The sequence below is a fragment of the Toxotes jaculatrix genome, chromosome 6 (assembly GCF_017976425.1).
Source record: "Toxotes jaculatrix isolate fToxJac2 chromosome 6, fToxJac2.pri, whole genome shotgun sequence".
Taxonomy (NCBI): Eukaryota; Metazoa; Chordata; class Actinopteri; family Toxotidae; genus Toxotes; species Toxotes jaculatrix.
Genome location: NC_054399.1, coordinates 7,977,333 through 7,992,292, shown reverse-complemented (window position 1 = coordinate 7,992,292; position 14,960 = coordinate 7,977,333). Strand labels below are relative to the sequence as shown.

The 14,960-nt window shown below is 40.4% G+C and overlaps 2 protein-coding genes across 3 annotated transcripts; both read right to left on the bottom strand.

Moving 5' to 3' along the window:
• Positions 1-946: 946 nt before the first annotated feature.
• fpgt (fucose-1-phosphate guanylyltransferase) lies at positions 947-3,748 on the bottom strand. The gene is given in 5 exon segments (XM_041041139.1): positions 947-1,624; positions 1,626-2,607; positions 3,041-3,133; positions 3,258-3,425; positions 3,582-3,748. Coding segments are annotated over 5 exon segments (1,755 nt in total). The 5' UTR covers positions 3,676-3,748; the 3' UTR covers positions 947-1,206.
• Positions 3,749-5,393: 1,645 nt separating this feature from the next.
• Positions 5,394-14,658, bottom strand: acot11b (acyl-CoA thioesterase 11b). Of its 2 annotated transcripts, XM_041041200.1 has the most exons (16): positions 14,483-14,658; positions 12,999-13,197; positions 12,119-12,188; positions 11,510-11,570; positions 11,318-11,419; positions 11,093-11,228; positions 10,835-10,988; positions 10,438-10,557; positions 10,116-10,254; positions 9,925-9,980; positions 9,124-9,190; positions 8,918-9,001; positions 8,415-8,548; positions 6,772-6,903; positions 6,451-6,577; positions 5,394-6,291 (listed from the first exon to the last, which is right to left on the bottom strand). In XM_041041200.1, the coding sequence occupies exons 2-16, from the start codon at positions 13,186-13,188 to the stop codon at positions 6,133-6,135; spliced, it is 1,731 nt and encodes a 576-aa protein (XP_040897134.1). In that variant the 5' UTR covers positions 13,189-13,197; positions 14,483-14,658; the 3' UTR covers positions 5,394-6,132. The 2 variants fall into 2 exon arrangements, with proteins under 2 accessions (XP_040897134.1, XP_040897135.1); XM_041041201.1 differs by lacking the exon at positions 6,451-6,577.
• Between the last annotated feature and the right edge of the window lie 302 nt (positions 14,659-14,960).

Sequence of the window (14,960 nt, the reverse complement as noted above, 5' to 3'; positions counted from 1 at the left end):
TCAGGTCACTTTTCTTGCCCATTGTCAAAGTTGAATAGAACTTGCATCATAATGTGGCACACTTATATACATGTCGTCTGTGATAAAGGATATTAGAAAGCTTTTGTTAAAGCACAAGGCCTTAGAAACATACTAAAACATTATTTTTTTCTGAACAACAGCCATCCAGATTTTCAAGAAAAGATCACTTGCATAATTATTTGGCACGCAGTGTACATATGCTGACATACATACTGTGCTGTCTTTAGATTTAAAATAATGTTAAAATTCATAAATGTTAAGTGTTAAAAAGTGTAAAAATGTAAAAGATATATTTTTTCTTTAGTTCATGAAATTTGTGTCAGAGAGTGTTCGGCTCCTTTCTTGGTTTTTTAAAACGGCGACCGAGTGAGCGCTCTTCTTGTCAATTTTGTAACTGGCATCTTTGCCGCTCCGCTCAGCGACGTTACCTGGGTGAACAGTTAAGACAGTAACGGAGTGTCGCGGTCTTAAAGTTGGTGGATATGTTCACACACGCTTCAGCCTGTGACCACTACAGTCTGTGAGTGTTGTATGTGTGTAGTTTTAGGTGGTACGTTTAGCGTGTTGTGTTTGTAGCATTTTATGTTAGCGGCTAACTCGCGTGTTGTTTAGTTTAGCTTGCTTGCTAGCTCCATTTTACTTTGCAAAATGTGTACTGGTTTTTACGTTTTTGTGCGGATACTGATTTGCGTTGTATTTCAGTTTTACGATAAAGATGCCAGTTTGTGCCTGTGACCAAGAAAAGTCGCCTCGCATTCGTCATCTTTTGTTAGCTGGCTGTCTAGCCTCGCAAGGGTACGCTTGGTGAGGGCAGCACACCTACAGTATAAATCTTTAATGCTGCTGTTTTCAAATACTCATCCCCTTATCTTGGAAAAAAAAACAACAACAAAAAACAAGAAGGTACAACACAAAAATGTTAGATCAGATAGGATTTAGAAATATATCTCATTTTCAAGTAGAAAGCAAACTTACATTTCACATGTTACAACAAAATAAATCCGATGTCAAAATCAAAATTAACCTCGACTTTATCAGGTCTTCATACTGGCAGAAGCTCATAGTCCCTGTTCCTCAATGATCATGAGCTGCTTTAATAATTTAAGCACAGTTCTGTCTTGTACTTAAATGCTTGTATTTTACAACATGAAATTTAACACATAATCTCAACTAAATGTAGCAGCTTTAACTGTTCAGACTTGTCCGTGTGATGTCTGTGTATAGTCCCATCCTGAACTTCAACATCTCCTCCAGGTTCTTACTCTGTAAACAGTCCTGCATGGACATCAGCACTGTGTCTTTGGGTAATATGAACGTTGAGCCTCTCAGGACGGCCTGCAGCATCTCCAGAGACAATGAGAAAGAGCTTTGCTGATCGGAGCAGACAGGAAACAGACAAGCGTTCCACAAACTACAGCTGGGTAAGTCATCAGAGAACCTCAGGACTTCACTCTCTATCCCCCAGCGGGACAGACACTCTGCCAGGCTGAACCCAAAAAGCTTCAACCTCTCCATGTACGCTGGCACTTCCACATTGTGCTTCAGGTTGTCATTAATTCCAAAGGCGACAGTTACAAACCCAGTTCGGTCCTGGTGGTTCACACAGAGAATGCATGAAGACCGCATCAGGTACCGAGAGGCCCGGGCTGACCCAGCAGCTGCTGACGATGGAGCCCTTACCTACAGACACTCCTGCTCCAAGCCTTGAGTACTCCACCACTGATCCAGCTCCCACAGAGCAGCTGGGGTCAAGGATGCTGTACATCACGCAGCAGCCAGAGTTTTCATTCATGTGTATGCTGAAGGCAGACGACAGGAGGCCCAGCTCACTCCTCAGTGCCACGTCCTCAGTGAGGTGGAAGAGGTACTCTGACGTGGTTCCAATGTGATAAAACCTGGAGTTATTGAGGAGGATGACATTCAAGGGCGTCCCTTGTAGAGCACAGAAGATCTTTTGGCGGATTTCAACCAGACCTCTCTCCTCTTTGGTGACATTAGCAGTGTTGCTGGTGTACTCAATTGTAGCTTCGGGGCCCAGCGCTTGAAGAAAGTCCCCGTATGCATCTATCTCACAGTGCAAAGGCCCCAGCTCTTTCAGCAGATTAAGAAGAGTCTTTACAGTTTCAAAGTGGACGTAGTAGGTGCTGTCTGTGTAGACAAACTCAGTATCAGACGGAGAAAAACAACCACCCTGCCTCTTACAAACAGCACCACACTCTTGCATTTTCTTGATGCTTGGTTTGTGTAGGAAGCGCAGGCAGGAACTGCTCTCCATTTCGGAGTAAGCAGATGTTTCATGTGAATCAAACACAAAGACCCCATGGGTGGTTCCAACAGACAGTGGGGAGGGGTGGGCTAAAGCTGTAAAGCCAGGTTTATCAAACCTAACATTTGCATCCTCTGCAACACTGTAGAGCTCTATGTCATCTGCACAGGTCACCAGTACGCCAGGCTTCATGTGAGATGGGAAATCCACATACATGGCCAGTTTGAGCTCCAGCATCTGGTAAAGAGGTTCGCCCAGAGGCACAGCGGTGAAAATCTTCCCCAGAGCGCTGGCACTGGGCAAACGCTGACTGAACCCCCCTGTTAGAATTACATGAGAAAAGTTAAAGAGGGAAACATCACATACTGTAGCTGCGATGTCTAAAATGACTGAGCATCAGTAATCAACCCCTTAACTTTGGAATAATTGACCTGGGGGAAAATATTCAGTAAAGTTTCGTCTTCTTTTAAGAACTAACTTAAGTCACTTGTATATATTTAGCTTTGCCATTCTGTGGTGGTGGTGGTCTTTTTTTTTTTTTTTTTTTTTTTTTTTTAATTTCTTAAAATGGAAAATAAATTATCTGACAGTATTTCTGACAGTGATGCTGTGTGATTTTGACATTTTCATGTGAGAGTCAAGAAGTGGAGCCCTGTTGAGTGGCAAAATTAAAAAGAAAAATATACTTTATATACTATAGTTGATATCCATTGGTGTAGTGAGCAACTGGGGACAATTTTGTAAATCTCAAACCTGCATGGATCAGGATCACTCTCAGTCTGCCCAGAGTCGTGCCATAGATGTCATCCAGCTGCTGCAGTGCACATAGAGTGGAGCCTCCATTGCCTTAAAAACACAAGGTCATAATAATAACAATAATAATAAGGTTGTTGATTTGTGGATCACTCTCTGCCACATGCAGAGGACTGTGAAATGAAGTGAAACTGCAGAGTACTGCAGTTTCCCTCACCTATTTTAGATCCAGGAGGGTCTGAGAAGACCTTGTAGTGAATCCCGAGGGGAAGCTCTTTTCTGTCAACTTTCTCCCTGATCTGCAGCTCATACGCGTCTCTCTGCCTCCCATCCACCGCGGTCACAACCACCACGTCCCAAAAGTCACCGCGCTGCACCTCCCGACCTTTCAGACAAGACACGAAAACAATAAGCAGAAAGTTATGAACCAACTTAGCCTGGAGAATTAAAAAGCGTAATTTTGCATTAAATACTGGGGGTGATGGACACACTGGCGCAGATCTGTATGAGACAGTCGATCAAAGCCAAATATAAAACTCACCCCGCAGAGAGTTAAATTTTCTGAGCTTTTCTCTGGTAGCAGTTTGTAGCTTTCGGACACATTCCTGATTCATACAGTCGCTTCCAGGGTCCATTGAATATGTTAACTACACTGTTAACAAATAAGTAATACGGTTATACTGCTTCAGACTTCACTTCTCTTTCTCTCTGTCACTGTTACATCCGGGTGGCGTCACGTGGTTGGTCGTATTTACAACGCAGCGGGGAGAGAGCGCAGCGCGTGGCGAGGGACATGACCGGTGCAAGGTTTACGTACCAAATATAATATTTTTTTATCATTACATCACAAATACAGAGGCTTAAATCAGTCCAAATATATTGAAGGGTGCTAAATTCTCTAAAAATTTTACCAACACGTTCTCTTTCTTTTTAAGCAGAACATACAAACATCATACAACTAAGTCAATTTTGCTGAAAAGGAGTTTCAAAAGCCTACTGTATGTTCTGGAGAATCTTAAGGTGGCTCTCCTTAACCTTGTTAGTAATACATTGTTTATGATGAATCAGCCAGGAAACCTTAATTGTGAGAGTGACTATGTTATTTTGTTTATTTTTAATTTTCACCCATGTATATTTGGTTACTTTCTGCAAGTATTTGTTATTATTATTATTTTTGAATCAGACTTTTCTTATCGCCATAGTCTTTTGTCTGTATTGTTGTTTTTTTCTATGCTCAATGAAGAACAAACAACACTTGACCTAGGAAATTAGATTAGAATCTAACCACAGAAAATTATGTAAAATGTTCAGATTTAATTGTTTTTTTTCCTCCTTTGTTCATTTAATGGTGCATTTGCATTTTCTGCTAATTTAACCTTCCTGAGTGATGGGTCACTGTTTCAAAATATTCAACACGGACAGGATATATAGAAATATATAGAAACTACAGAATCTACTATTTTGACAAAATAGTAACATTTCATTTTCTAATTCACTGAGGTATTTCAGAACTGTGCTGCTTTGGTTTAATACTTTTCTGTCACAGTTTTTAGTAATGGTACAGCTCTGGTGTTGACTCCTGCCACCTCCACTCACATTGTATATTCTGTAATGTTGAGGCCCGTAGAGTCTGAGCTCCATCAACAAGGCTGCCTCCCACCATGACAGCCAACAGGCTGCAGGTGGAAGGAGGAGGAGGAGGAGGAGGATGACTCGAGTGTGGGCACTGAAGACAGCCTTCAGGTGTCAGCTTGACTTACTGAGCGAGGTAAGAACACCACACATCAGGCTTTGCTCAGTGAGCTGCGGAGCAGTGTGAACTGGCAGCGAGCACATTGAGCTGCAGGCCAAGTCACACAAGACACTCATCCATACATGCGAGGCTTTGGACAGATTTATTTTACAGGATTACTGACTGGCATGTGTCTGACAATATTTCATTATTTAACCTGAAATTTCACACTGTACTGAAGACTACACTTCTTTTTATTTTAAAACTGCAGATCACTGTTACCGTACGCTCTTGTTCTCCTTGTTTTGCTGTCCAGGAAGTAGTGTGAGCAAAACAGGATGATCATGGAACAAACACAATACCTGGAAAGCAAGCAGAGCTGTTACTAACTCCTATAAAGCACAGTCAGAGGCAGCCAGAAGAGGCTTACATCTGACTTCTACTGAAGACTCCTCTTGTTCATGTCTTGTGCAACACTAAAATCACAAGTTACTGTGGGATACAACTACAAGCTGTGTTTGTCCTTTTTTTTTTTTTCATAAAAAGTGGTTAAGGAATGGCAGGAATGCAGGGGTGAGGGAGGTGAACAACACAACAGCTCAAAAGAGCATAATCCACTGGTCTAATGTGTTTATTGTTTCAGTTAGACAGCTTGTCATGTGAGATACTTGGCCATTGAATGTCCGCATATAATACAATCAGTGCAAGTACGTTGCTCTAAAACTATACATCGCTGTCTCAAAATAAAACAGCACCATTATACACACTAAATGTACATTTTTACTTCCTTATATTTTAAGGTTTAATCAAATAATTTAAAAATTTTATTCAAGGAGGTAGAAAAGAATCTGTACCAAAAGAAGCTGATTCAAACACCTCTTCATCAGTTTAGACTCATTTTATCTTTATGTTAGTTTGTGTAATGCCTGAGCATGCCACTAAAAACAAGATGACAGATTGGTGAGATTGTGTAAAATACTTAAAACTATGCACCAAAATATGATTCATATGATCCATATGAATTAGTATTGCACAGAAAGTTTTCCATAGCATTCTAGTAAAACTTGAGAGGCTTAAAATCCAAAAGAGCCTCAAAAACATTGTGCACTCTTGCTTCATACCTATAAATCCTGCCAGGAAAAAAAAGTAGCAAGTTCTTAAAAAAGAGAAACACAAAAGAAACTATAAATCCATTACCAAGACGTCTGCAATCTCAGAGAGACACAGATACATTCAACTACGGCTTCTTTAAGAGCACAGCACCTCCACAACAGAGGTCAAACGGGATGAGAGACAATCTTAACCCTTCCTACTGATGCTACAGATCCTACTGTAGGGACACTGTGGCAGTACCGTTGTGTCACAGTGCAGAGGGTGGCAGAGCAGCCACGCTGTCCTTGTTTGCCTCCAGGAAGTGACTACAGGCGGAAAACGCACTGTAAAAGCTGGACGAGAGGCCAGCGATGTCTGTGGAGATGTAGGGGAGGACACCTGGCGTGGCCTGGTTGTAGTAGGTGATCTGAAACAAAACAAATGTCAGTTGTGACACAGTGAACCTTTACAACTTGTGGTTACTTTTTTCTTGTGTTGCAATTTGTATTGTTTAAAGCGTGGTGCTGTAATGTGCTAAATAGAAAGCATGAATGGAAAACTGCAGTGACCCTCTCATTTGGCCAACCTTGGTGACAGAACTGGACTCTTCCCAGATTGTGAAGCCAGCACAGAGCACCTCTCCCCTGGTGTAGTCCTCAGTGGGAGGGTGAGTGGGCAAAGTGACAGAACGCAGAGCGATGAGATATGGGTCCCTGAGAGGGACAAAAGAGGACAGCATCACGGGACTTTATGAACAAGCAAGTGGGAGGCAGTAATGCAAAAACATTGTTTGATTAAAAAGGTAATATATAAGAAGGAAAAGGAAATCGAGAATAAAGAGAGTGCTGAAGTGACAAAGTGGGAAGGGTCATTTCTAAATGATTATTATGCAGTATATTACAACCACCTGGCATCACATGGCTTCCTCCTAGATGCCAGTAAGATAAAGTCCTGCCCTTTGCCCCCTTTACTGACAGAGGGTGTAGCTACACGATAAAGGGTGTCTTCCTCATCCGCCTGGTTGATCACCTCGCACTCCCTGCAGATGACACACAATAATCAGCATCAACAACAAGCTTTACGTCCCACACTACGCCACTACCCCTTAAGAAAGGTAAGTAAATTAGTAAGTTACTGAATGAAATTTTGTTTGCAAATATCCAGTCCACGTAACTGCTGCAAAAACAATTACAATAATTTTATAATACTTTTTTATTTATTCAACTTCTGTTTCTGTGTCTTGCCATCACAATCGTCTGTCAGTTAGTATCTGTACATGTACATGAGTCTCTGTTATGTATTATCCTGATCTGAACCAAATTCAGGATATGACATAGAACACAACCTGATTATTCATATCTCTGCATGATTCTAATATCATCAGGTTACTGTTCATTTTTGGCTTTGATGCCTTTTCATTACAGACAGTCTCTGTAATTTTACTACTAATATAAGACTTTCACTTATGGTTGTCCTGCCACAATATTTACTGTATTTTTATTGTAGATCTGCACAAGATTCAGACACACTCATTAACCTCAGCATTAACAAAATCCCACACTAACAGCAGCACTATAGAGTGTGATTATGATTCATCCTGCTGTGGATCATATTATAATGTCTGCATGGAACATAAGTTACCTAGTTACTCGTGTGTGACTCTTACATAACAGAGTGAGAAAATGAACCACAGTCTCAGAAAAGTAGAAAAACAGCAGGTTTTGTGAGAATCATCCTGAAGAGTGTCCTTCTGCACTTTGTCTCAGTCTGAACAGTGTTTCAATGGGGGTGTGCTGGACTTATAGAAGTAAATCAGGAGCAATTCCAAAATATTTCCTCCTTCTCTTTGGCGCCACTCCAGCTGGTGGCACACTAGATGAAAGCTTAGGTGGCCTGTGCCTAAAGCCGGCCCTGACCTGAGGAATTAAAATGATCAGTCTGGTGATATTTATTTCCCCTTTTGGCCACAAATCCTGTGAAAATACCAAATCCAACAATTAATTTATCCTTGTTCCCCTGTGCCACAGGGTTCCAAACATTAGAAGCAAAAAAAAACCCACACTGTCACACTGGGTGACATGCTCTTTATCATAAATTGGAGCACTGTGGTTTATTTTGGGTCCATCCCACATCATCCCACCTACATCATCCTGCTGCCTAAATATTCGCTAAAGGCTCAAATGTGTATATTAAGTCCATTAAATGCACAATGAATGCCCCCCTTTCCTCCTGTTTGAGTTAAGTTTGCTAAAAAAAACTATAACGTTCAGCTGTTTTAGTACATTAATGAGCCTTTTTAAAAGAAATTAAACTCCACATTTGTGAGCAGTTTTTAACTATTTGCATCTTCAGTAGAAGAGAGCCACAGGTAGGGAAGGTACCGACAGAGAAGCTCATTGTTAGTTTGGATCTTTTTATGTGATTTGCTGTCAGTAAGAAAAACACAGAATAGCACCAGACTTATCCTTTAAGCTCATTCTGCTGTTGCACTGACTGTAAGTTGCTCTGCGCCAGATGATGCAACAAGCCAAATATGAACACGTTACTGACTCATAATGTCGGTCCCACTCTTTTCTCCTCCTCAGGTCTGACAGTAGGTGGAATGTCTGCTCCGCTGCGACACTGACATGCATCTCCACCTTGAAACACAGCATGTGGTTTTCCTCCAGTGTGTATAGTCTAACCTATGGAATAGAGCACATCAGCAAAGAGGAGGTGGGGTCAGTGTCTACATCTAGGATTTGTTCCAGGTATTAAATTCACACGTCAAGTTTGATGTAGTAAAAACTGCCACTTTAATTGGTGGCTGCATGAGAGATTATAAATGTGGTAATTGTACATCTTCTGAGCGTGACCTTTTTCAGGTAATATTTAGGGCCAATTTATTCTCTGTTATTCCACAACTTAATTAAATCTACACGTGCCTATGGTGAGCACAGCCACTGTGACTTCTTTTTTTTCTAGTCCAAAATAATACATATTGTAGCTTTCGCAGCTACAGCTGTCACATCTAACAAGCCACTTACTGGAAAAGTAATACAAACAATACTAACCTTATTTTTCTCAGAGGTTAATACCCAGTTGTTTCTGGCATCCATTAGTTTAAGTGCTGATACATTGTTGTAGCTCAGGTACATCTGAAAAAAAAAACAACAAAAAAACAAAGGACTGTCTGAATTCTCAGTTGCCTGAATACACTGGCAATGTCTGGACAGCTTTACAAAGAATGTATGCTTCTGTTTTCCAGAAATTGCTATACCTGGTTACTTGTATCCCAAGGTACAGACAAGGGCACTTCAGTTTGCTTGCAGGAGATAATGTATTTCCTGTACACATGAGGGGCAAAGTATGACCAATATCAACCTTTTCATTCTAGCAACAGTATGATCCGACGAATTTGGTTATCAAATAGTGGAATAAAGATTATACTGGAGGCAGGGTATTTTACAGTTGAACAATGAACTTATTATGCTTGACAGACTCTGCACCAAAGTCTGCTCAGCTGTGATATGCTGCTCTGCCAAGTCATGTGCTGCTGCAGAGCAGTGTAAACAATGGACTCTGTTGCACGACACTGGACAAATTAAGCATTGATGACACTGTTTCTGTATTACTTCCCTTGCTTTATACTGCATCATATACCACTTTATTTTTTGAATAAGTATATATATTTTCCATGTGTTTGTTGCTTTGCTTGTTGCTTTTTTGATGATTCCTTGTGTAGACAATGTTGCTTTATGATGTACTATTTCGAGTAGGACCTGAAGGTGTGCTATCCAGATGGTTGAAGCCACACCTATTGGAGGGACTATTTCTTCAATGACACATGTGAGTCAGTTTGATTTATTATCTATTGGCTCACTTTTCCTGATGAAATAACTGAGGAATTTTTAAAAAGGAATTAGCTTTTAGGAGATTAAAAAAAACATATTTTTGCATTTGTGCCAATGTTTACATTGACATCATTATACACATCTCCAGTAAAGCAATATAAACCATCTGATACATCAATTTTGCTCTACAAAGAACAAAACACGATGGTTTAAATGGAGATACTAACCTATCGAGCCGAATCTTCTTTCTTGCAATGGCCTCTTGATAACGCCTTTTTCCATCCTATGAAACATGCAAGAACATAATACAAAAATCAGAGAACAAGGATGTTTATTAGGTGAACTTCTACTTCAGCTTTACACTATATTATACATTTCAGTCTCTCTAAGGCAGCAACAGGACACACAGAAAACTCACCACGGGCTCAGGTCGTATCCGTGGTAGCGTGCGTGGTTTCCTGTCACTGTCCAGCACCTCAAAGGTCATAAAAGCACTATTTATATGGCGCAGAGGTTCTCCACCCTGGTAGGCCTCAGCACATACTCCCACCTCCATGCTAGAACACACCATGTATGCAGGCAAATGGGTTCACAAAAAGACATGAACACACAAAGATGTACAATAAAAACACACACTGTAAATGTTTATGATATAGAGCTAAATTGCAAACATTTATTGGATGAGTTGAGAGTTATTTTCCCTTTGTGTGATAAGAATTCGACAATGTATATAGACTAACCTGTGCTTGAAGGCATTGTTAACGATGGCTTTCAGTACCAGTCGGTCACCAATGTGAGACGGGCCACGAAAATGGAACATGTCTATGGTCCTCAGGGTTGGGTGTGCATTACACAAACGACTATAGATGAAATACAGAGGAAAAAAGAGGAAGGTGTTTGTTTTTTGTCTTGTTTGGCCACATTAGCCTCTTGGTAAACTAGGAATTAATGGGAAAATCTGTTATCTTTTGGAATTAATTTACTTGCTGAGAGATAGATGAGAAGATCTATACCACTGTCTAATCAATGTAAGAACGGTATGATGGTGAAAATTGGTTTCAATTTCCTCCTCTAACTCTCAGCAAGAAACTTTCTTTGAAGCTAGTTTGAGTCCCATTGTAACTACTTGGTGCACACCTTGCTGCAATCGTTGCCACATTCTCCATCCAGGCCATGATCTGGCCCCCAAAGGTGCTGACTTGGTGATTGGCATGTGGAGGTAACACCAGCTCTACACTCTCCACTCGTGTCCGCTCAGCTGGCACGGCGTTCTGATACTCCTGGCATTCTCCTGGTGAGAGTGCAAAAACAAGGAGCTTTGATCAGTCAGATTTGAAATGGTACAGACGTCTGGCCAAGTGCTGTGTTATAAACCCTTGTGTCTACAGCCTGTACCCAGCTGAGCTGTGCTGCTGCTCAGTAGATCGGTAATGATCTCAGCATGGATGAGCCTCATCCTCCTCCTCTCTGCTGCCAGGCTGTACTCCATCTGCTCCATTTGCGTGTGAGGAACTACCTGCTTCAGCTGTACCTGTTTACACATAACACACAAACCCAGGGGATGCTGAACATGCATTAGAAAAATGCATTTATGTCCATATTTTGGTTTTTGCCTCTTACCTTTCCGGCTTCAGTTCGTCTAGCAACAAAGGTGGCGAAGGCGTGGCAAACCTTCCACTGCCTGTCAGTATAAAGGTCTTCACAATTCACCAGTATGCCAACCTGAAAAGAAAAGAATCACCATATTCATTTAATTTTTCAAAAATGTAATGCACGTTCACTACCCTGAAATCAAAATCTACATAAACCAACCTCCATACTGGACGTGAAGGCTCTGTTGACCTTCGCTATGATGTTGACAACCTTGCCCACCCTGGAGCAGACAAACACAGATTCTTCTCTTTACTATCAAAATGGAGCAGTGATTATACAATAGACACAATCAGAAACCTTTCTACTGAGAGACATTAATGATCAGTCAACATCAAGACAAGTTTGGTCATCAGTGTTCACATTTTGCTGCCTGAACTGAAGAGAAATGTGATTGACAAACATTTTATTGTAGTAGCTAGCTTTACTTAAAGGTGCTATATGTATGTTTTTGCTTAAGCTCTTGCAAGTAAACTGATAATACTAATGTTGGCTATGTAGCGACAGCAAAAACTTACATGTAGCCCCTTTAAAAGTACAGGATCTGCTTATTAATGATTATTTTGTTACATGATTTTTTAAAAATAATACATTTACTTACTTAACACAGGTGGTTTTGTACCTTCAAGATTCAGTAAAACTTTAATACAAATCACTTGGGAGCCTATCTGTCCTCCCCCACAGTCAGTACATGCAATGTATTCCATCTCTGCAACAAATTCTCAGTTGGAGATGCTCCTTCTCACAACAGCATTCAGGTTAATGCCTTACCCTATGGTGTGTTCAAAATGGATGTCGTCCACAGAGGCAGTGATACAGGAACAACCTGCATGTCTCTCGGCTGGGAAAGGAGAGATTACACAAATATTTAGCACAGCACAAAGCCACAAAGACTCTGCGGGTCAGGCATATTGAAAGCTCATTATCTGTAAATATGTGCAACTATAAAGGCCAACAGAAATAATATATCACACAGTAAGACTTCAGACATGTTTGGAATTTGAATGAATTTCATTCTGTACAGATGCAACAGAATATCTTAGTGCCTAAACATTATCTTTCACTGTGTGCCTATTATCATCATTGCCAAACTGATTCTCTCAGCTGGGAGAGGAGCTTCAAAATTAATTCTTGACCTTCAGCAACAGTTTGACAAACAAAAATCTCAACAATTATTTGTCACTTTGTAACATAGCACCTGACAATTTTTGAGGGATGTTCAAAGAACACCTGTAAAGGAGGTCAAAACAAAGTCACAGTCTGAAACCAGAACAAATCATGGCAAAGTCCACAAAGTGTAATAACATGACAAATACAACATTAAAAAAAACATCAAATACTTAGGTGCATTTTAAGGCTCATTTGGATGCATTTTTGATTAACATTATAACTGCGTATGTTATGACACACATACTCATTCAAGTGTAAAAAAAAAAGCTTAACACAGAAATGTCACACCACTCATGACCTGGAGTTTATGTCCCGGCCCCTGGCTTGATGAACGCAGTTAACAGTGTCAATGGACAGGGGGTCAATAAGTGGGCATGTATTGTATTTATTAGCATTTGTTGTGCTGATTGTCTTGTCCTACAGCCTTCCTTAAGTAAAAAAAATTGTAAAAAAAAATAGATATTGTCTGATCTTTTCCTACCAGATAAACAGGCTGTGGAGTCCATCCACTTCAGCAGCTGTCCAGCACTCAGCTCCCCACAGTGGTTGGCATGGCAGGGCAGCACGATTTGACTCATCTTCACTTCAGTGGGGTTTCTGTATACTTCCTCATTCTGTTGAATGAACAGAGGGTCCAGCACAGTGTTGGCATCTTCCCACTCCGATGTCATAACTCACAACTACACAGACAGGGGACACAGAGAGATGAGTTACAGAAGAACCAGGACATTCCTCTCAGTTGCCACATCACCCAAATGTAAAATATATGATTGGAACCAGCATTATTCTTAAACTGACTGGTAAGTATTTTAATACACTGTCTAAAAACTAAAACTAGACAAAAACTAAAATACGTTGTTCTTGTTGATTGTTTCTTTCAAAATCCAAGAGAAAAACAGGGGTCTCACTTTGCTGAGTCATCTGCACAGCTCTCTTAAATCTAAAACATCTCAATAAAAACACCTGCTCCAGATTATATTCAGTCAAATTCTCCAGATAACTCAAACCTGCTTTTCGGAACAAGCCCTAGATCACCAATTATAAAACATGATATGTTCATTTAACTTTGAAATTGATGCACCAATAAAAACCACGCAAAAATATCAAGATAATGCTATAATACCAGACCTGAGAGAAAGAGAAATCAGTTATAGCAAAAAGATTAGCTGATATTTTCATCTGACATAAACTATTCATTTTGTGGTTAAAAGGGCTGCTACATAAAACAGAAAGTCAGAATGTTTTGAGTCAGAAGCAGCACTGTCAAAAGACAGATATGTGTAATGTACATACCAGCAGATTTTATTCACTACTAAATTTGCTAAATAAATAAATAAAACGGCAGGGTCAGTTTGATCTGAAGTGCTGCTACAAAAGAGGCTTTGATTAATCTGCAAATCAGTTTGTGGTCCGAGGAATTGCTCAACATTTCTACCCTAACTCAAAGATCAGGAATAACTTTAAATCCCAATTTATGTGCTTACATCCCTGCAGCATTGTATGGAACTGCTCCTCAACTGTAATTATACTATAATTCAACTTTACATACAGTCTTTTTCAAACTGCACGCTGGGGCTTGTCATCTTGGAGCTGGTGACACAAACTATTTTAAGGCACATACAAACTAAGGCATGCAGCTAAATGAGTTATTCATGGAAACTATTTGTTGGGATTGAAGCGTTTGACCATAACTTGTGCGCCAATGGGGCGCACGTGCAGTGGTCACCTGTCTTTCCTATTATCGATGACAGGGCGCTGTAGTGACCTTTAAACTGACTTGAAGGGAAATGAGACATGCCACAACTTTCACCATGAACTTCTGCTGCAGCTTGCAGCAGAATAGGAAAATATCAGACGGACACTGGAGGCATTGATGCCTGCTATTTATTCTACAAAAACAAATAGTCACGAGTAAACACACCAAGGTATTAAAAACTTCAAAACAAACAACATATAATGGCTTACCCAAGTTAAAGGTATACGATGAAGGTGATAAACTCGAGATAAAGTCAAGAGGTGCCGATGAAGGTGTGCTACAAAATATTAACGCAGGCTGAGACAGAGCAGCCAGCAACATGCCGGACAGTACCTCTTCTCATTTCAGCTCGTTCCGCAACAACACAACAACTTCACAGACACACACGCACACGCACTAAAGCTTTACTAAAAGAGTTTCGCCACTGGAGGGAGGGAGAGAGAGAGAGAGAGAGGGAGAGAGCCCATCCCATGTAATGGTTACAGTTACGTCCACAGATTTTAAGGTGGAATTGAAGTCACCCCATGTTTGTGTTTCACTATTTAGCGGCTCTTTAAGTTAAGTAAGGAGCAATATTTGACTGAGCCATTTTGTCCACACACGTTTTCAAATAATAACAACGACAAAAAAAACTCTAGAAATGTTATGGAAACTAGAATCTAACAGATAAGTGCGTGTGGTGTTTTT